This window comes from Camelina sativa, chromosome 11 (assembly GCF_030686135.1).
Source record: "Camelina sativa cultivar CO46 ecotype springtype chromosome 11, ASM3068613v1".
In the NCBI taxonomy this organism is placed as follows: Eukaryota; Viridiplantae; Streptophyta; class Magnoliopsida; order Brassicales; family Brassicaceae; genus Camelina; species Camelina sativa.
The window spans coordinates 3,548,147-3,569,008 of NC_141890.1; the positions used below are offsets into that span (position 1 = coordinate 3,548,147).

Here is a 20,862-nt window from a genome sequence, read left to right on the forward strand (position 1 = left end):
TTTAAGCACAATGGTTTTATTTCTTTGAAGAATGCTATTAATAATCCATCGTACGTAAAGAAGGTTTATGATGTAATGTGGAGATTTGAGGAGAAAATATATTTTGGAATTAAATGTGGTAAGTAATTAGTGATATACAAAATTTAATGTAACTGATTTATAGGCTTCTCATAACTTTATTTCTTGAAATCCAAACGTTTAAAATAAAAATTATCTTTACTAATTAGATTTAAAAATAATAATAAATGCCATGGTATTCTTTGTAAATGGATTCCAATTTCAAAATTTATTTGCTAAATGAATTTGAAAAATGTATATATTAATATTATATTAATATAACCAATGCAATAATGCATTGGAATTTTTCTAGTAGTCCTAAATATTGAAGTATCAAACAAATTAGTGTGTGTGTCTGCCTCTCAATGTTGTATTGCTTTTTGTGGACTTGACTTCAAAACTTATATATTAAAAAAAAAAAAGAATAGGCAGAAAATAATCAGATATTCATAGTGACGTCGTACACCTTGATCGATCTTGTTGGCTACCTCCGTCTCATTTTGTCTTAATCTTTTGTGTCATCCATCCACGATATGAATGTGAACTACGAACACAACTTGTGTGGTTACAATATATGAATTTAATTAAACAAAGATAGTATTCCCAATAATTCACTTCCTATCTCCCCGTAGACTTTACCAAGTCTCCTAAAAAATTAACAAAAAAATCTGTAACAATTTTCTAAAAATTTATAATATTTCAATTATTTATAAAATTATAAGTTTATAACAGTATACATTTGTCTTCGTCAACTTATTGTATTCTATTAGAGTGTCACTGTCACTTGCGAATTTGCTTGGAAATTTTCCTTCACAAAATTTGATTCTTTTTTTGTTTTGGGGTTAAATAAAAGTGACTTTGTACACTTCGTTTTAGTTGTTTACTCTCTCTCTCTCTCTCTCTCTCTCTCTCTCTCTCTCTCTCGGTGGAGCTCCATCCATCGACCTTCGTTTGCAATAATGGCAGTCACCGATTTTTTCGCCGGTGAAATAGCGACGGAGCTACTGAAACAGCTCGTTATGATATCAGCAAAAGCATGGAGATACAAAAACACCGCAAAACAACTCCTCGAATTAATCGAAACCATTCAACCGACGGTCAAGGAGATTCAGTACAGCGGCGTCGAGTTACCTCCTCACCGCCAGACTCAGATCCGTATGCTCTTCGAATCTTTGGAGAAAGGCAAGAAACTCACTGACAAAGTCCTAGGCTCTCACCGTTGGAATCTCTATAGACAGCTAACCCTAGCGAGGAAGATGGAGAAGCTCGAGAAGACTATTTCTAATTTCCTTAAAGCTGGGATTCACACGCATATCCTCGCTGACGTTCATCTTCTCCGGGTTAACTCCGATGTGCGGTTTGACCGCGTTGACAAGAGCCTCGAGAGGATGATTGAGCAAGTCGGTTCTATGAAGATAGGTGGAGGTGGGTTGATTAGAGATGCGATGAAGAGAGCTGAGGCTACTATGGAGATTGAGACCAATGATGATTCTGAGAAATTTGGGGTTGGTTTGGAGTTGGGGAAGAGGAAGGTTAAGAAGATGATGTTTGAAGCTCAAGGTGGGGTTTTTGGGATTAGTGGTATGGGGGGAGTTGGCAAAACCACTCTTGCCAAAGAGCTTGAACGGGATGATCAAGTCCGATGTAAGTATTGTTTTGATGATTGAGTTGACTAGTTTAGAGATTGTTTTTTTGTGGGATGGTGAATTTACACTGCTGCTTTTTACTTTAGGTCACTTCGAGAACAGGATTTTGTTTCTGACTGTTTCACAATCTCCAATGCTTGAGGAGCTCAGGACACATATATGGGGGTTTTTAACTGGTTGTGAAACTATTAATCCTGTTACAAACTTGAATTTTGAGTTTGAGGGTGGGGTTAGAATGCCGAAGCTAGTGATTCTTGATGATGTTTGGACCAGGGAGGCGCTGGAACACTTGACGCGTAAGATGCCTGGTTGCACTACACTTGTGGTCTCACGTTCCAAACTCACAGAGCCTAAATCCACTTATGATGTGGAAGTACTAAGTGAAGATGAAGCAATCTCTCTCTTCTGTCTCTGTGCATTCGGTCAGAAATCTGTCCCTTCTGGTTTCTGCAGCAATCTGGTTAAGCAGGTAGTTTCAATGGTTTCTTTCTTCTCCAACTGATACATGCAAAAAAGTATATCCAAGCTTTTCGATTCTCAGATTTTTTTTTTCTCTGTTTGACACAGGTTGCTAATGAGTGTAAAGGTCTACCTTTGGCTCTCAAAGTCACAGGCGCTTCATTAAAAGACCGACCTGAAAAATATTGGGAGGGCGCATTGCAGAGGTTATCAAAAGGTGAACCTGCTGACGAAACTCACGAGACTAGATTGCTTCATCAAATGGAGGCTAGTCTAGAATATCTCGATCAGACAACCAAAGAGTGTTTCTTGGACCTTGGCGCATTCCCTGAAGATAGGAAGATTCCTCTTGATGTTCTCATCAACATGTGGATTGAACTACATGATATAGAGGAAGGAAATGCTTTTGCCATTCTTGTTGATTTGTCAGACAAGAATCTTCTTACTCTTGGGAAAGATCCACGGTAAGGGATCACATGACTTGTAGTAGTAGCTGTCACTTTTTATAAGATTTAAAAAGTTTTTTGAATAATATTATTACTGTATCTGAATTTGCAGGCTTGGCTCTTTGTACGCAAGCCACTATGATATATTTGTGACACAGCATGATGTTCTGCGAGACTTAGCCCTTCATCTATGCAACCGAGGGAAAGTAAACCGCAGACAGAGGTTGCTGATGCCAAAAAGAGAGTCAGTGCTTCCAAGAGAATGGGAAAGGAACAGTGATGAGCAATATGATGCCCAAATTGTCTCTATCCATACTGGTAAGAGTTTCTATTTTTTCTTTCTTACAGTCTTTTATATTACTCTGTTCTCTCATGTGATGATGACCCGGGATCGTAATACTGGATTGGACTTTTTTCATTTTGTTTTTGCAGGGGAGCTGAATGAAATGGATTGGTTTGACATGATGTTCCCCAAGGCAGAGATTCTAATTCTGATTTTCTCTTCAGACAAGTATGTCCTTCCTCCTTTTATCACTAAGATGAGCCGGCTTAGGGTCCTAGTGATAATAAACAACGGCATGTCCCCTGCGGTTCTCCATGACTTTTCACTATTTGCCAATTTGTCGAAGTTAAGGAGTCTCTGGCTCGAGAGGGTTCATGTCCCTGAACTCTCCAACACAACCATTCCCTTGAAAAATCTCCACAAGATGTCTCTGATTCTGTGCAAGATCAATAACAGTTTTGATCAAACCGGAGTTGACGTCTCTGATATCTTCCCAAACTTGGGGGATCTAACAATAGATCACTGTGATGATCTCGTGGCACTACCTTCAAGCATCTGCGGCCTAACCTCTCTTAACTCCTTAAGCATAACAAACTGTCCACGCCTCAGTGAGTTGCCCAAAAACCTCAGTAGGCTACGAGGTCTTGAGCTTCTAAGGCTATATGCATGCCCCGAGTTAAAAGCATTGCCTGAAGAAATCTGTGAGCTTAGTCGGCTTAAATACCTCGACATCTCACAATGTGTCAGCTTGAGTTGTCTTCCAGAGAAGATTGGGAAGCTAACGAGGCTTGAGAAGATCGACATGAGAGAATGTTGTTTCTCCGGTAGACCAAGCTCTGCTGTTTCACTGAAGTCTCTACGCCATGTAATATGCGATACAGACGTTGCATTTATGTGGGACGAAGTTAAGAGAGCCGTTCCAGGATTAAAGATTGAAGCTGCTGAGAAATGTTTCAGCCTAGATTGGCTCGATGAGTAGTAAGGATCGTAAACCCGTAAAGCTGTCGTCAGAGTCGGTTACGTTAATCAACTTGTATATAAACCGTAAACCAAATTACTTGTTAATTTGCCTCAATGTAATTAATTCCTGTAGTTTTTGTTGCTTAGACCAAAGATGATCTGGGCTTGTCGTGGGCTTTCAGAATCTAGTCGGACTTCTCTCTCTCACGGAATAAAATTAGTGCTTTAAGAACAAATGAAATTGTTATCTTCACTAATAAATTCCTTAAAAAGTAAAGATATCTCTCGGTGGTGGCAACTGGCAAGAGAGAGAGAGGAAGAAGATGGAAGAGAATTGCGAGGACTGCATGCAATGGGAAGAAGAACTCTACTGGACTCATTTCCAGACCCTTCATTTCTCTCAGCTCCTCCTTACTGGTTTCCATCATCGTCTCGTATGTTTCTATTACTTTCTCTATCCTTCTTCAGTTCCTCCTTTGATTTTATTTTTGTTTTGATGTGTTCACTTTCCTTAGAGTTTTGTCTATTTGAATCCAGAGATTGCCCTGTTTTAGAAACATAAGAAGTATCAATTTCGTTTAATCTTGTTTTGCAACTAATTTGCAGGTCATACCTCAAAAGTTTTCAATACATTGCAAAAGAAAGCTACCTCAGATTGTGACTCTCAAAAGTCCAAGTGGCGCTATATACAATGTGAAAGTCGAGCAAGATGATGTTGAAAAGACACTGGCATTTCGTTGTGGGTGGGACAAGTTTGTGAAAGATCATTCGCTAAAGGAGAATGATCTATTGGTCTTCAAGTTCCATGGAGTGTCTGAGTTTGAAGTTTTGATTTTCGATGGACAGACCTTGTGTGAGAGACCCGCTTCTTATTTCGTCAGGAAATGTGGACATGCAGACAAGACCAAAGGTACTGATTTTACTGCTACCTCTTCGAGATCACCTGAGATACATTTTAACCCTGGTGATGTTGAAACTTCACCAAACCAGCAACGTCTTATATCTCCTCCAGTAGTTGATATTAATGAGCTAGAAGACCTCATTGACATTGATGTTGAAATTGACACAATGCTAACTCCGCGTCTTGTAGTATCTCAGACCGGTTATGATCAAGAAGAACATTTTAACTCTGACATTGATACAGCATCTGCCCAGCTTCCTGTTATCTCTCCAACTAGTACCGGACGAGTCAGTAAAGAGAAGTATCCCTTTAGCGGTTTAAAGAAGATGCGAGGAGAAATAAGTAATGATAGTCTCGATCATAAACCTGGTATGAAAATCTTCTTACTTATTGATTACACATTGCACCAGTTTCTTGGTATTCATCTGATATGCCCTGTCCCTGGACCCTAGTCTCGATTTTGCATGCAACTGTTTAAATTAGAGTTTCAGGTTTTGAGAATGTTACTGTCATAACAACTTGGAGTAACTTAGTCCTGAGTCTTGGTTATTCTATGATTCTGGAGATTAGGTGTGGAGATTAAAAAGTTCTCTCAATTGGTACAAACAGTTTCTTGTTCTCGAACTTCACTAAATACTAGCTATATAGCCTTTGATCATATGTCTTTTAATCTCATATAGTTATCAGTTTCTATCTCATTTTATTACGCATCTAAAAATACTAATATATATCTTAAGACATCGAGATGATTTCAGCTGGTGGCAATAAAGCCTTATCTCTGGCTCAGAGAGTCGTTTTGCCGGATGGTTTCATGGTGGTCATGAAACGCTCTCATGTGTCGAAGTGTTTTCTGGTAAAGACTTCTCATCGCTTTGTGTATCATCTTTTGATTATTGGAAGAAGAAAAAAGTAATGTTTTCTATTGAAAAACAGACAATCCCATACAAATGGTGCCTGAAGAACAATCTTTTAGCACGCCAAGAAGTGGTGATGCAGGTGGATCAAAAGAAATGGGTCATGAAGTTTAACTTTTTCGGATCACGTGGTCGTGGTGGGATATCAACCGGGTGGAAGAAGTTTGTACAAGACAACAACTTGCGGGAGAGTGATGTCTGTGTGTTTGAGCCAACAAATTCTGAAACAAAACCGCTTCATCTCCATGTCTATATTTTTCGTGCTGCAGAAGCGGAAAGTAGCAACAATGGTTGACTCGATATGTAAAAAAAGTAAGCCAGGCAGGCAACAAATGTTTGTTTTTTCAACCGGTAGTGCAAGTAAGTAGAAGTAGCTAGCGTAGATGAAAACTTATATATAAAGGTTAATGTAAGAATTATGTGTAATGTAATCTATCATCTCTCACTATGCTTCCTCTAGTGTAGCCTCAATCATCTTCGTTTTCGGTTTTTTTTTGCATTGCCTTTTCTCTCGTGTTGGGCACTTGGGGCTAAACCAACTCTTTTTGTCTTTTGGTTCAGTCATGTTTTATGTTCATCATAACTCATATGTCATAACCAAGTGGTTTTGCTTTGGTTTGTAATATATAAAATCCGATATAATTAATGTTGTATCTTTTGCTATATTTACTATTTAGAGCCTAACAATTGCTGATTTTTATTCTACAAATAAAAGATTAGTATACCAGCAAAATAAAATATCCATAACGTCTCTCTCCAAAATAGAGCCGTTACAGAGTTTCCAATTAAAAACCCTAAATTGAGAGACTCCGATGCTATATAAAATCCCCAAATCTATCACCACCGTCTCAATCATCTAATCAGCGACGAAACTCATCTCTCCCGCTTTCTCTCGCGCTCTCTGCTCTAATCTTGAATTTACTTACGATTCCGTCTCTGCCATTGTTTGATTGAGATTCGTCTTTCTCTGATTGAGATCTTTTAATCCGTTTTTCGTATTATATCATCATCGTTATTGTGTTTTTGCTGTTTGTTTGGATTGTTTTTGTTTGTTATCTTTGTTGTGTGTGTTTTTGGTGATAATATGGATGCAGGTATGAGCACTCCTTCTTACTTAAAGGCGCAGACTCGTTGCCCTCTTCAAGAACACTTCCTTCCCAGGAAAAGTTCCAAGGAAAACGTAAGTTTATGCTTTTATTCTTTACTGTCGTTTCAATTTAGGGTTTTTGATTCTTCAGAACCGATGCAATTTACATGATTCCGTTCTACCATTACGAATTAGGGTTTCGATTTGGGGGTTTTTTATGATTATTCTTCAGAACCGATGTAATTTACTTGATCCCGTTCTGTTATTACGAATTAGGGTTTCGATTTGGGGGGGTTTTATGATTCTGTTCTGCTGATTTCGATTTGTGAAGATTGTGATATTGATTGAATTGTACTGATTTGATTATGTTATCTTCCACCAGCTGGACAGGTTCATACCCAACAGATCAGCTATGGATTTCGATTATGCACACTACGCCCTTATGGAAGGTAGAAAAGGTAAGGATCAATCAGCAGCGGTTAGTTCACCATCCAAGGAGGCCTACAGGAAGCAGTTAGCTGAGACCATGAACCTCAACCACACTCGGATCCTCGCCTTCAGAAACAAACCTCAAGCTCCTGTAGATCTTCTTCCCACCCATCACTCTGCTTCTCTTCACCAGCAGCCTAAATCTGTAAAGCCTCGCAGATACATTCCTCAGGTATGTTATGTTTTTGATTATTGAGTTTGAATGAAAAGAACCCAGTTACTTGTTGCTTTGGATTGGAGTTTGTATTGATCTGACTGTTGTTATTCTCTATGTTGTAATTATAGACTTCTGAGAGAACCTTGGATGCACCTGACATTGTGGATGATTTCTACCTCAACTTGCTTGATTGGGGAAGTGCAAATGTCTTGGCCATAGCCTTGGACCACACTGTCTACTTATGGGATGCTTCCACTGGTTCTACATCCGAGCTTGTCACCATCGATGAAGAGAAGGGACCTGTTACAAGTATCAACTGGGCGCCTGATGGTCGTCATGTTGCTATTGGACTCAACAACTCTGAAGTCCAGCTCTGGGATTCTGCTTCTAACCGCCAAGTAATTACTCAAATCCCTTACTCTTCTGTTTAGATATCAATAACCTGGTTTTCATGTTTTAACCCTTGACCTAATGTGTTTATCATATTTCTGCAGCTGAGAACATTGAATGGTTGCCACCAATCAAGAGTAGGATCATTGGCATGGAACAATCACATCCTGACTACTGGAGGAATGGACGGGCAGATTGTCAACAACGATGTACGGATCAGATCACATATTGTGGAAACTTACAGAGGTCACACTCAAGAGGTTTGTGGTCTGAAGTGGTCAGGATCTGGACAGCAGCTAGCGAGTGGTGGCAACGACAATGTGGTGCACATATGGGATCGTTCTGTCGCCTCCTCAAACTCAACCACACAATGGCTGCACAGGCTTGAGGAACATACATCTGCTGTGAAAGCTCTTGCGTGGTGCCCTTTCCAAGCGAATTTGCTTGCTACTGGTGGTGGTGGAGGAGACAGGACCATCAAGTTCTGGAACAGTCACACCGGAGCTTGCCTGAATTCAGTAGACACTGGTTCCCAAGTTTGTTCGTTGTTATGGAGCAAGAATGAAAGAGAGTTGCTTAGTTCACATGGGTTTACGCAGAATCAGCTTACACTCTGGAAGTACCCATCCATGGTGAAAATGGCTGAGCTCACCGGTCATACATCAAGAGTCCTATATATGGCTCAGGTAAATATAAATCAAATCTTCTTTATCTTTAGCTGCCAAGTAGCTTTGTGTTGTGAGGTCTTTGGCCCTAAAAGTTGTGTTGTTTGTTGTATTTTTTTACAGAGTCCGGATGGTTGTACCGTGGCTTCAGCAGCAGGTGACGAAACTCTGAGATTTTGGAATGTTTTTGGAGTACCAGAGACCACCAAAAAAGCTGCTCCAAAAACTGCTTTGGAGCCATTTTCTCATGTGAATCGTATTCGTTGAAATTGTGAAGATTAACAACGAAAAGGAAACCCATCGACAGTTGTTAATACAGAAGCCAAAAAAATCATCTTTTTTTTTTTTTTTTTTTCCGGATTCATTCTTCATGAACTGTATTGAGAAGAAAGGAGTAGTTTGTACAATTTTTTATATTTGTGAATTGTTGAGTCAAACTTAATTGCTTTGCAGAATGCTGAATAGAAAGATTTTATTTTACATGTGTCAGATGATACAAGAACTATGCACACATTATATGGTTAGAAAGCTTCATCAATCTTGAAACCTCATTAATTTTTATCAGACTACTATGCACACTTTTATATGGTAAGGAGTTTTGTAGAGTTTTTGATCAATCTCATGATATTATTTTGGATTTAGTATACTAGTAAAGTAGGCAGTTTTGAAAATGAATTATGTACTTTTAACTTTTAAAAGTTATTAATAATATGAATAACTGGTACTTTTGAGGTTAACTAGGGAAAAAAAAACAAATATTCAAAATGGACAAACACATCTAAACAAAGATTCTCATCCCACGGAGAAGTTGTAAGCTCTGTCCGGTTTAAAGGTTCAAAGGCTCCCCTAGGATGGTAACAATTCCAAAACCAATTTGAACTCATTTTTTCGCCAAAACAATTTCCTCTTCCAATTAGTTTTAAATTAGAAGCCCTTATTTATTTATTTTTTTTTTCTTTTTTTTTTTTGACAGCTATCGTAACTCAACTTTACCTCAACTATGTTTATGTTCTATAATCTTGTATTTTCCAAGATGGAATATCATCTTTACCCACATCAATTAAAAGAAAAACAAAACAAGTCACCACCTTACGTCTATAGCAAGTATCAAGCTTCATAAAGGCCAAACTTAACCGGAGACCCTATCCCATTGATCCATTCCCCTTGTAAGAATGGTCCCACCGTATATTTCATCGCTTCTTCCTTTTTAATAACCCTAAAACCAGGCCACTTAACCCTAGAAGCGGTTGCTCCGCTTGGACCGTCGTTCTTGTATTCCGCGTAAAATAATGTATCGACAGCATAATCCGTCTCTTGCCATCTCAACCAACCAACAGGATCGATCACATCCTCGATTGTTGATTCCATCACGACGGTTCGAGAATGTTTTTTCCACGGCCGGCCAAGATAGCTCTTGAACTGTGCCTTTGCGGGTTTCAGATCTTCGTTTGGAGCTATTGTACAATTGTGAATCACAAAGCCTGTCGTCTGAAACTTATCCACTCGTCCTTGAGCCGTCACCGTGTTCTTCTGACCTGGTGAACCTTTTCTGATAAAGATGTCACAGTTCTGGAATATGGCGGCCGCATCACCAAAGATGAAGTCGACTGTTCCGACAATAACACAACTTTTGTAATATTGGCGGTGCGTGTACGCGTGTAATGTGTCTTGGTAACCTTCAAATCGACAGTTTAGGAAAACCGAACGGTCGGATTGGACACGTATTGCGACCGCTTGGTGTCCCTCTGGCCCAGCCGTGTTCCTAAACCCCATGGATTGTGCCATGAATCCTTCTCCTTGTGCCACTATAAAGTAAACCAAGCACAAATAAGGTTATTGCACCTCTCAGTTGTCTCTTTGAAATATTCTAAGCAAAATTAGGGTTATACCAAATGTTGCTGTGAGGAACGTTTGAATTTTCTTAGCGTGGCTTTTGTTTCCCGTCACGATCGTCTTCTGTGATCCATCACCGATCATTGTAACATTAGCTTTCTTCTTGTCAACAATCACAGATTCATCATAAACTCCATGTTTGACATAGATAATATACCTACAAAAAGATATGAAGCATAAAGCCTAGGCCTAGCTGGAAGCCTTGTTTATAAAATATGAAGCATTATTATGAGACGGTTAAGTACCTTCCTTGGTACTTAGCAGGCATGGCTTTAAGTGCATCGTTAATGGTTGTGAACTTTCCGCTGCCATCTTTAGCAACTGTAGCATTAGGTTTCAAAGCTTTCACATCAACAGCTTTTAACATTCGTCTCTCCTTCTTGCTTAACCAAGACGTAGTATGATCTGTTTGTACAGCTAAAGATCTTGATTCAAGAAGATGTCGCGTTTTAACCTTTGGAACCGAGGTAAGGTATCCGTCTAAAGATTTTATCATCGCGAGTGAATTGCTTGTCAAAACTTGAGAAGAATTGAAATTCTTACGTATCTCGGTTTTGAGTTTGCCTTCTTCAAATCCATCGACACATGACTCTTGATAAGACATGACTGCGCTTAGCCAACTGTCCAAAAAGGGAACTACTTTCGCAAAGTTATTAACCTCAGTGTCGTTGATTCTTTTCGCAGAGGTGCCAAGTTCTTCCTTAGCTTCATCCACAAGCAACTTGCACTGCGCTATAGCGTCTTTGTCGTCTTTGTTCTCTGTTTTCAGGCTCAAAACCTTTTTGAATACTCTGTCTAGATCTTCATTGACAGATACAATCGCAGATTCTAAAAGTCTCCTAGGATCAGATAAAGGAGTATCTTTCTTTGTCCCATTTTTAAGAGTTTTCTCGCAAACTGGTTTGTAAAGAGTTGAATGGCAAAGAGTTTGGATAATTTTATCGACTTGGCCAGGTTTCACAGTTTGTGCAGCGGATGATGGAGGTTTCTGGCTAGGGCTCTCGCTTTTCTTGGGGGTATCCTTGGTTTTGTTGTTTGTAGTTTTCGCTTGTTCATGAGTTTTGTTTCCATATGTAACATAAGCAAAAGCACCTCCAATAATGGCAGCAACAACAACAAGCGCAGAGACGAATCCCAAGATGATTCTCTTCCTGAATTTACGTTTTCTCTCTGCATTTACGCGTTCTTGAATCTTGTCGAAGTCTTGAAAAGCCATTTTTGCTTTAAACGTTTTCCTCTGTCTTTTTACTTTGAGAGAAGAAAATATGAATTTTCCTCTGCCTTAGAAGCAAGCTAGGGCAGCGAGGGTAAATTGGAAGATTAATCTTTTTATTTTTTTTTCCTGTGTTTATTATATTTTCCTCTGTTTTGATTGATGTATATTGCTTCTCTCATGAGCCAATATCATGCTTTCTAATTTTAGCTTTCCTATATGAAACAAGAAAATGTATGACTACTTAAAAGTGAGAAGTCAAAAAGAAGTCCCCCAATACATCAAAAAGTAGAGAAACCTCTCCAAAAGACGGACTTCAAATTCTAAATCTAATCGTCTGCTGGTGGTTGGATGCCCTACATCTGTTGCGTTTGGATGGAGTATAAATAGAGTTCAAGTAGTAATTTGGAACTCTGATCTTACAATGCTTATATAAATAGAGTTCAAGTGCCAAGTTCTTGAAGATCCCATCTTTAAAAAAATGCATGCGTTATAAAGAAATGAAAATAATATTATAGGCAGTTGACGCACTTACTTACTGAGCAAAATGTTAGTAAACAAAAGTAACTGAACAACACTAAAAGATTGAAGCAGTGTATGTACAATTGCATCATGCTTTTATTAATTCTGATGCAAAAGGCGATGGAAGAGGCATATGCCACACCTAAGGCCAAGGGTAGTACATAAACACAAATTACCCAAGGACCATTCCAACCAAAAAAATAAAAAACTATATTGGCTAACTGAATATTGATTCTGTATGTATCTTGCAGAAAATGCTTCAGGACTTGTTACCAACTGTTGCTTGAGGATTGTCTCGCTCTTCTTCCTCCTTCACCTCTGCTGAAGAACTATTGCTTGGCACTACCGTTGCAGGCGACCATTGGTCAGGGACCATCAGAAAATAAGCCGTCATTGCTTTCCTGAATCTTTTCTTGTATTGCTGCGGCGATATCACTGTGGGAGATGAGTTCTTCGGTCCTCCAAGTAGCCCTGAAGTCTTGACCCAAGTCTCTAGATGTTTGTCCCAGGTGTATTGCCTCATGAAATCGATAATTCCTAGAACCAGTTCGTTTCGTTCCTCATCTACCCCAACTAGTAAGGAGTAGTCCATTACGTGAATCGACTTCAGCCAAAAAAACAAACCAAGACATGTCTTGCATCAGTATTACTATGTAAAGCCCACAAACAAGTTAGTATTTCGAAAGAATATTAGCAACCAGAACTTACAGCAAGAAAGGATGTATCGTTCCAGACGGCTCTTTCAAGAAGCCGTTTTGCCTTGCTCCCAACAAATATTGGAGATGTCGGCATCGCTTCAACAAGATTCTGGTCCAGCAAAACTGTATTGCTACCACTTGTATCAGGATTGTAACGAGCACGTGTGGAGCCTTTTAGGTCATAAAGCCTAGTGAAGTTCCGCTTGAACAGAAGATTCTCCATCACCAAGACGTCCATTTTGAACTCTTTTCCTCCTTTAAGGTGTTTGGATGAAACCTTGAAAGAATTAGCAAAGAACTATGAGTCTCACTAAATATCAACAAAAGTGACGGTTTGAGTCGAACAAAAGCATTCTCAATTATATCATGTAGTTCAGAGAGATTGTTAGTTAACTATTTTGTCAGTTTTTGTACCTGATAGATCCCCAAGATCTTTGCAAGGCTTGTAGGGCTTTTAGTACTGATGGACTCGGTCAGGTATTTGAAGTACTCAGGCCCAAACTTGATGAAGGACTCAAGCTCTGTCTTTGTAACTTGCTTGATGATGAAACGGTCATCCAAACTTTTTGCAAAGAAGACGTTGCTCTTTCCACCCTGGGCTCCCCATTTTCTACAACGACCAAGAGATCTAATGAAATCTGTTTCTGAAGGACAACAAATCTTCCTCAGGGCTTCAAACTCCTTAGCATAATAACACGTCACAGAGTACTTCACTTTCCCTGGAGGACCTTCATCTGTAAACGAAACTCTAGCATGCAGATCTTTCAAATAAAGTGATGACTGTAAAAGCTGCGAGACTTGTTCATCAGCAGAGCTAAGACTTCTACTCATGTCGACTGACAAATCGCTCAAAGAGTTCAATGAGAGAAGATTAACAGAATCAAAAAGTGAAAAGGAACCTCCACTATCCAAGCGATCTCTTGACTTATCTGATCCAGACATCTGGGCTTTATATTCTGATGATGTAAGGGCATAAGCTATGATACTAGTAGGCTCGTCATCATACACTGGCAGTACCAAGTCATTAACTCCCAGAGGAAGTAGCAGCCTAGCACCACTTCGCCATTCAAGCTCTCTATATGAAGAAACATAGACAGGCCGGTCTTCAGCCATAATATGCTTGCGAGAATTAAGCGAATAATTTTTGTTGAGTGAATAGTAGAAACTAGGAGAAGGCATTTGAACTTGTGTTGTATGTTCACCACTGGTAGGGACGCCTTTAATGTTCAGCCCACTTTCTGAACCCAATAGCCTTAAATCAGGAATCTGAGTTTCATTTGCTGAAGCAGCTCTGCTAGGCGGACGGGCAATACCATTATCTGAAATAATTTGTTCACCTATCCATGCTGCATCAAGAGTATCAGATAAATCTGTTGCTTGAGACTGGCTCTCAGAGAGTACTGTTTTAACATCCTGCGCAGGCTCCGCAAAATTATCTTTGCCACCTTCACTAGGCTCGAACTCCATCCTACAATCTTGGGGCACGTCTGAGCCTACATCTTCAGGAATAGCAGCAATTTTGCCACTCAAATCAACATGGGTTGGTATCGACCTTATTTTTTCATCACCAAGCTTCTCTAAAGAAACGTTACGACCCATGACTTTTGGGGCAGAATTCCTCGGAGCTTCAGAATAGTTATTTCTTACCATACTGGCAGCCCCTGCTAGGCATTCATCCCAAGCATATGAATCGAAAAGTATCAGTCTTCGAAGTTTGTTTATCAGAAGGATATCAATAGTAGGTTGTCCATCCTTAAACACATTTAACATTTGCTGTAATGATTCCTGAAACCCACAACAGCCTCAATTAGTATTGCATATAGAGGAAACAGAAAAATCATCCTATACTGTAGAAAGGACTACAGGTGCAGAGACTAAGTAAAATACGCGTGCCTACAAAGGCCAGCAGATCATGAAACAGACTTCTACAATTGACCGGAAGTTTTTGATCCCTTTTTGAGCACAACCAAGTACTGCACTAGGAGTGTAATGAAGAAATAGTCTATTCACAGTGTCAGTGACAGTAGTTGACACATGAAAAGTGGATATGCGTATCTGTAGTCGGGTGTTGATAATTAACTATCAATATGTATATACCAAAAATGTCCACATTTAAACATGCAGGTGTTTGTGCGGGTGGTTGGTGAGTGCGAGTGTGACAGTGAGTGATGACATGCACCAAGCACATGCAACTCTGTTTTTTCTCAAGTCTAACGGTGTATAAGTTGCATGACAGGTACCTTATATTCCTTTTTACGTTGCTCAAGAAGTCCTGCAAGTTCTTCAAGAGAAAGCTTTATCTTGTTGGGAGTGCTGCCCTTGGAACCTGCATCCATTCTTTTCGCTGAAATCTGACCAAGAGCCTCCTGAACCTCATTAAAAAGGACTTCTGCCTTTTGAATCACCTAAAGTATACAAACATGACAAATGAGTACTATAAAGCTCCTGCTTTTGTTTATAATGTACAAATGTTTGACTAGATAGACGGGAAACTTGTAACCTCTTTGGATTCCTTTTGGAGCCATTCCTGGTTCTGATAGTTGAACTCAAGTTTTGATGGTGGCAGAAAAACTGCATAAATATTGATTGACGCATAGCGGAAGCAAGCCACCATTCTCCCAAAACTGTAGTGAGGAAAATATATATGACACTCAGTACTGACATGTTCAAGCTTGTATAATACAAGGTCACCACCCTCAAACATAGACTGATACTTATGGATTTAAGATGTGAATGACCAACACAACCACTTACGCGGAGCCTATCTAGACTATATATCTGATGTAAAGTGTATTAGTGTTACGCTTGACTGCATTACGCAATGCACTTGAGAATCAGATATATTGGAAGAGAAAAAAATAGTAACATGTAACAAGCGAAACAGTCTACAGAGGAAGTGTTTATTAGGAAGCATTTCTACATACCCATAGAACCGGAGACAGTCTCTGTGAAGGGAATGACCACAGTTGGCCACACGACTAGCCGCTGCATGGTTAGAAAAGCTCAGCTCCAAAAATTTGCCAAAAGACAATCCCCACGCCGCATCTGACATCACAATTCTGCGTGTGGCTGGAGGAAAACCACTGATCCGAGGACATTTCAGACATCGATGCCACATCCAAATCTTCCCTTCACGTTGCCCAGGTAGCAATTCAGGTAATTTCTTAACAGATATTGTCAGACTACCTTGCCTATGAGTATAACAATGAATGTGTGCTTCCGCTGGCATCGTACATGATGGGCAGCACTGATCCTGAACAAGAGATTAATGCAAGCGTCAGCTATTAATAACCAGAAATTTATACCAACATGATAGGTTTTATTAATCTCTGGTCTTACACATTTATTATTCTGGAATCTTTGAACCATATTAATGTCATTTTTCTGCTTTTCCCTCCAGTTTCACTCTCTTAAACTTACTATTTTATGGATTGCTTTTATGATTTATGAATCTGGAACCTATTTAAGTTGCTTCCAAAATTATCCACGTAAAAATAAAAAGGTAACAAGTGTCCATAGGACTTTAGTTGGATTAGCTGGTCCACCTGGTTCAATTTGCTCACCATTGGCTAAAAGAAACATGGTGTGTTAAAAACTAAGAGATAAACAACACACTTAAAATGACAGGTACCTGATCAAAGAGATTATCCCTTAAGAACCGTCCCAAAGGCTTGTCAAAGCTCCCATAGTATTTGATACGAAGTAGATGAGCCCGTTCACACACAGATCCTTTCCACACACATCTTGTTGATAAGGAAACCAATATACTTTGATGGTCAGATGCTGAAGGAAGAAAGTCTCCTTTTGAAGAGTCCATCTGTTCCTGTCTACTACAATTCTGATCTCCTATTACTGTGGATTGATCCGTGTAAGCACCATCGGTTACTTGTTCTGTGGCACAGGGTAAAACAGACCACTCATCTTTTTGAACAGAAGGTTCTTCCTTGTGAAACGATAGCTGCCTGGGTTCTGGAGTAGGAACTAATCCATCGTCCTTAGAGGTAATAATTTCTGGAGGCTTACAGTAAACAGTATCCAAGTTGTGAAGCAGATTTTCAGATGGGTCAATCCTGTCGTTTCCATCCAATCTCCCTTGTAAATCAGTCTTACTAGAAGTGAAATTACCAGTAAGGTCGACACTGGCTTTATGTGGCCCATCCCTTAATTCAGTAGTTGGAGACTTTTCAGCACTTGACACAGAAAAACCAGGTATTGTGGATATTGATCTGTTAATTGTTGATGGCTTATCAGGTAAAGCCACTGTAATTGGGGTCTGCAGAGGAAGTTCTGGCAGGGAAGCACCTTCATCTGCCAGGAAAGATGTCTCAAGAGCCAAATGATATGCTGCAAAAACTCCATACTGAATCACATGTTTCACCTTCTTTAGCTCATCTTCATGAGCCCCCTTGAGCAATATCTGAAAAAAACAGATCAAGCAGCCATACTTTAACTTTTTTTAAAAGAAAATCAGATATACCATATATGCGTAGTCATTATAACAGGTTAAGGATCCCATGTCTTAAAACACCAAAAACATGTTGGGGAACTTACCGTACAACCCAAAGGCTTAGGGCAGCCATCAAAAAACATTAAAGTCTTGGCCATTTTCTTTGCAACTTGAGAAGGACTAACATGTTTCTCAACAAACTTTTCCACATGGAACAGGTCACAATAACCCAGCTTTGGTGATGTGAGCTGGTCAATCGAAGGGACAATCTGCGCACCAGTACAGCGTGATATGCGTTCTAGAAGGGACCTTTTAATATTCAACACAAGAGATATGTCCTTTGCAAGAAGATAATCCTGAGCAAACCGTGAGACAGATTTCTCCACCAATAGAATGTCGGGATTGTGAGAATCAATTTTGGCAACAGCCATCTTCAAATGGTCCATTTCCTGAAACACCAGAGATAGCCTTTAATAATGCAGAAATTTCTAACCACCTACATCTCTAAAGCGACAGAATTATGCTTTTCCTTTTCTTTCAGTGAAAGGATTCAAGTCCATAGTTACAGCGAAAAATATAGAAGAAGAAAAATTCAGACCTGTTGCAACAAAGTGTCAAAACTAGACAGCTGGTTAGAAATGCGCTGATACTCCAGAGCTCCTCCAAGGATTAGCAGACGCGGCTTCTCGATCTTTGAAGTCATTCGCCGATGAGCCACATTTTTCTTGCAAACAACTCCTTTCACGACCATACTAAAAAAATACCATCCCAGTTTAATTAGTACTGCAGAGTTTAGCAGTCAATTGACAGAGAATAAATCCTCACAAAATATTCACAACAAAAACATGAAGCTAATATAAAGCACAATAACGGACAATAACGAACAATAACGGACAATAACGGACAATCACATGAAGCTAATATAAAGCACAGTATTTTCAATTAGAATTTACGTAGTGAAACTATCAATAACGGACAATAACGAAATAGAAGTGTTTAAACATTCTTCCACGTATAGAAATTGTGAGCACTTAGATAATGATAATTGATGAATGCAAATCCAGGAACAGTCTCTCATAAATTCAAAATAAATGTCATTCAAAGTTAATCCTAAAGGAGAATGGATGAAATTGTCAACCATTATGTAACTGCGCAGAACATTAATCATACAGTTAAAAAGCATGAACAGTATTGGAAAAATCCATATATGTCACTGTATCTAGAACAAACATCAAGCACAGAAAACATCCCATACAAAGGGTCCAAAAAAGTCACCTCTCACTGCGACAGCCACAAGGGATACATTTAACCTTCACATATCCTCCTGGATCCATTCCTCCACCTTTACTTGTATCTGGCTTGAGAAGCGTTGCCGCCTCCCAAGACAATGATGTAATTATATCAAGCCAGCCCTCTTTATCGCCTTCATTGACCATAGGTAGATTATCAACCTCCAAAAGTTGCGCTACCAAAGCCCTAAAGTGCCCTTCCACAACATTTTTCATAGCACCACTGGACTTGTCCCTAGAGTGGAACTCCTTATCGTTAAAGCTATTTGATGGGCGAAGATACCCCCAATCACCTCTATCACCTTCATCACCGTCATCATCAGATAGCACAGCTTCTCTTTCATCTTCTTCGTTCTCTGGCTCTGGCGGTAACCATAAGAGCCCATCGCTCTCAAAATCCACTACTTCGGGCTCAAAGGACTCTTCACAAGGAGGGCTTCCCTCCTTCACATCGTTCCATTCATTCCCTTGTAGTCTAGTTTTATCTATCGTCTCCGTATCCAGTGAGTCAAGATCTTGATCAGGAGGAAAGCAACCTATGTTTGGATCTATATTTACACCAACGTCATGAGCTTCATCTGACCCATAGATATGTTCTACTTCATCAAGGCTAATGGCACCATAGTAGTCATTTCCTTGAGAGTAAGATTGTGCAAAATCAGATTGATAATCGTCATCCTCATCAGCTTCACCATCACTCCTGCCACTACTAATCCTCGCAAAAATGAGCAACTGAACAGATAAATTTAAACTGAGACAAAATAGTGAAAAGAAAGAAAAAAAGTTACCTGTTTACAAAGAATTCAACTTGATTTTCAGAAGAATCTAACACATGCCCATAAGCACCTGAGCTCCTACGCGATGATGAATTCTGCTGCTCAGAATCCATGTTTGCCGAGACACGACGGCTAGACGGGGGATTCATCTTGGGTTTAGGAAAGGGTCCAACAGTTGAATCAAGGGTGCAGTTGCTACTATTAGAGGTGCAGTTGGAGGCAGTACTTGCCACACTTCTAGCAGAAGGGGATGAACTAAAATGAAGGCTAATAATAGTAGCACCAGTATCAGGGGGAACAATGCCTTGCTCCCACTGTTTGTAGCAGTAATTACAAACCCTAATCCTTTCTGGTTCCTCATGAGTATCCTTAGTTTCATCAGATGGAGATGGGATAGAATTAGCAGCGCATTTGGCACAAAACACACGACCGCAAAGCCGGCAATGGTGCCTCCGATTAAAAACAGTGAACTGAGCATCACACTCGTAACACACAGGACAGCTATGGTCAGGCATCCAAAAATCCCTCGACATATTTGAGGACTCACTCTTTCTAGGGATCCAAGATTTGACTATGTCGACAAATCCAGGTGCTGCTTTGTTGTTGTTATCCGGTGAATCCATTTACTGAATCTCCTCCAGAAGCAACAAGGAGAGTCATCATGATGATAATAAACCCATTTGCTTAGCCGCATTAAGTCTACTACTAATCCTTGATCCCCTGAAGATGAAATTAGTTATAACCACTCAAATCAACAAACTTTACCTGAACGAACATGAAAGAGAGAGATTTATCAACCTGGATTGAATAAGATATCTCCGAGGACCAAGTCAAATGGGTCACTCTCAAACTTCAAAATCCAGAATTTATGCCCGATGATATGATTCAAAGATCATTAGATCTCTCACTTCCAATTTCTGCAAACTCGAATCCTTCTCTGTCTTGATCCCAGAAACCAATAAAACCCCCCACGAAACCAGCAACTCTCGCTGTCACGAAACTCCGAATGCTAAACTACGCGAGGAGAAGAAAAGAAGTAATTTTTAATTGACAAAATAAGAAACAACCCCAAAATGGTAACAGAAAGCACAAGATTTCTTATGGATAAGAATATGAAATCAATTTCAAGGAACCAAATTAACCATAATCCCACTGAATAGTGCCAAGCTGAGATAATGGGAACGGGCAAAAACTCAGATTTTTTTTTTTGTTTCCTCCTCGAAATTCTCGGATACCCGACAAAGAGATTCAAAGAGGAGAAGAAAACAAACACAAACACACACAAAAAAAAAATCTTAAAAATTGAACAGATACAAATCAGGATAAAAGAAGGTTTGAATGGATTATTACATAAACAAAGATTGGATTTGCAGTTTCTTTTTTGTGCTCCTCCTTTGCTCTTTTTTTTTTTTTTTCTTTCTCTTGTTGTTTCTTTCTCCCGTTTTTATGTTCACGACTTGTTTGTCTGATCTTTGTTTGTTTTTGTTGTTTGTTGCCTTGTTTCTATTTCACTTTTTAATTCGCGTATATTATGAATATATCCCATATCATTATATCTTACACGTATCTA

General features: G+C 39.4%; 5 protein-coding genes across 21 annotated transcripts; 3 read left to right on the forward strand and 2 right to left on the reverse strand.

The window, feature by feature from the left end:
• The first annotated feature begins 798 nt into the window (after positions 1–798).
• On the forward strand, positions 799–4,087 carry LOC104721489 (putative disease resistance protein At4g33300). Its single transcript, XM_010439480.3, has 5 exons — positions 799–1,701; positions 1,790–2,172; positions 2,271–2,626; positions 2,721–2,926; positions 3,041–4,087. Exons 1-5 carry the CDS (start codon positions 1,017–1,019, stop codon positions 3,868–3,870), a joined length of 2,460 nt encoding a protein of 819 aa, XP_010437782.1. The 5' UTR covers positions 799–1,016; the 3' UTR covers positions 3,871–4,087.
• A 64-nt stretch (positions 4,088–4,151) lies between these two features.
• LOC104721488 (B3 domain-containing protein REM16) lies at positions 4,152–6,114 on the forward strand. Of its 4 annotated transcripts, none has more exons than XM_087473770.1 (5): positions 4,152–4,285; positions 4,458–4,761; positions 4,942–5,121; positions 5,490–5,605; positions 5,686–6,114. In XM_087473770.1, the coding sequence occupies exons 1-5, from the start codon at positions 4,175–4,177 to the stop codon at positions 5,959–5,961; spliced, it is 987 nt and encodes a 328-aa protein (XP_087329896.1). In that variant the 5' UTR covers positions 4,152–4,174; the 3' UTR covers positions 5,962–6,114. The 4 variants fall into 4 exon arrangements, with proteins under 4 accessions (XP_087329896.1, XP_087329897.1, XP_087329894.1 ...); XM_087473771.1 differs by having other exon boundaries at positions 5,508–5,605; XM_087473768.1 differs by having other exon boundaries at positions 4,458–5,121.
• Positions 6,115–6,370: 256 nt separating this feature from the next.
• LOC104721490 (cell division cycle 20.2, cofactor of APC complex-like) lies at positions 6,371–8,936 on the forward strand. Its single transcript, XM_010439481.3, has 5 exons — positions 6,371–6,846; positions 7,136–7,414; positions 7,528–7,797; positions 7,894–8,475; positions 8,578–8,936. The coding sequence occupies exons 1-5, from the start codon at positions 6,751–6,753 to the stop codon at positions 8,719–8,721; spliced, it is 1,371 nt and encodes a 456-aa protein (XP_010437783.1). The 5' UTR covers positions 6,371–6,750; the 3' UTR covers positions 8,722–8,936.
• A 431-nt stretch (positions 8,937–9,367) lies between these two features.
• On the reverse strand, positions 9,368–11,700 carry LOC104721491 (putative pectinesterase/pectinesterase inhibitor 45). The gene is made up of 3 exons (XM_010439482.2): positions 10,593–11,700; positions 10,344–10,504; positions 9,368–10,259 (listed from the first exon to the last, which is right to left on the reverse strand). Exons 1-3 carry the CDS (start codon positions 11,561–11,563, stop codon positions 9,562–9,564), a joined length of 1,830 nt encoding a protein of 609 aa, XP_010437784.2. The 5' UTR covers positions 11,564–11,700; the 3' UTR covers positions 9,368–9,561.
• Positions 11,701–12,053: 353 nt separating this feature from the next.
• LOC104727596 (1-phosphatidylinositol-3-phosphate 5-kinase FAB1A) lies at positions 12,054–20,816 on the reverse strand. 14 transcript variants are annotated; one of them, XM_087473470.1, is made up of 13 exons: positions 20,643–20,816; positions 20,091–20,306; positions 19,305–20,012; positions 18,503–19,216; positions 17,826–17,979; positions 17,332–17,676; positions 16,412–17,197; positions 15,705–16,033; positions 15,281–15,404; positions 15,021–15,185; positions 13,195–14,565; positions 12,791–13,057; positions 12,054–12,686 (listed from the first exon to the last, which is right to left on the reverse strand). In XM_087473470.1, exons 3-13 carry the CDS (start codon positions 19,913–19,915, stop codon positions 12,342–12,344), a joined length of 5,211 nt encoding a protein of 1,736 aa, XP_087329596.1. In that variant the 5' UTR covers positions 19,916–20,012; positions 20,091–20,306; positions 20,643–20,816; the 3' UTR covers positions 12,054–12,341. The 14 variants fall into 14 exon arrangements, with proteins under 14 accessions (XP_087329596.1, XP_087329584.1, XP_087329591.1 ...); XM_087473458.1 differs by having other exon boundaries at positions 18,503–19,225; XM_087473465.1 differs by having other exon boundaries at positions 18,503–19,222; positions 20,643–20,814.
• Between the last annotated feature and the right edge of the window lie 46 nt (positions 20,817–20,862).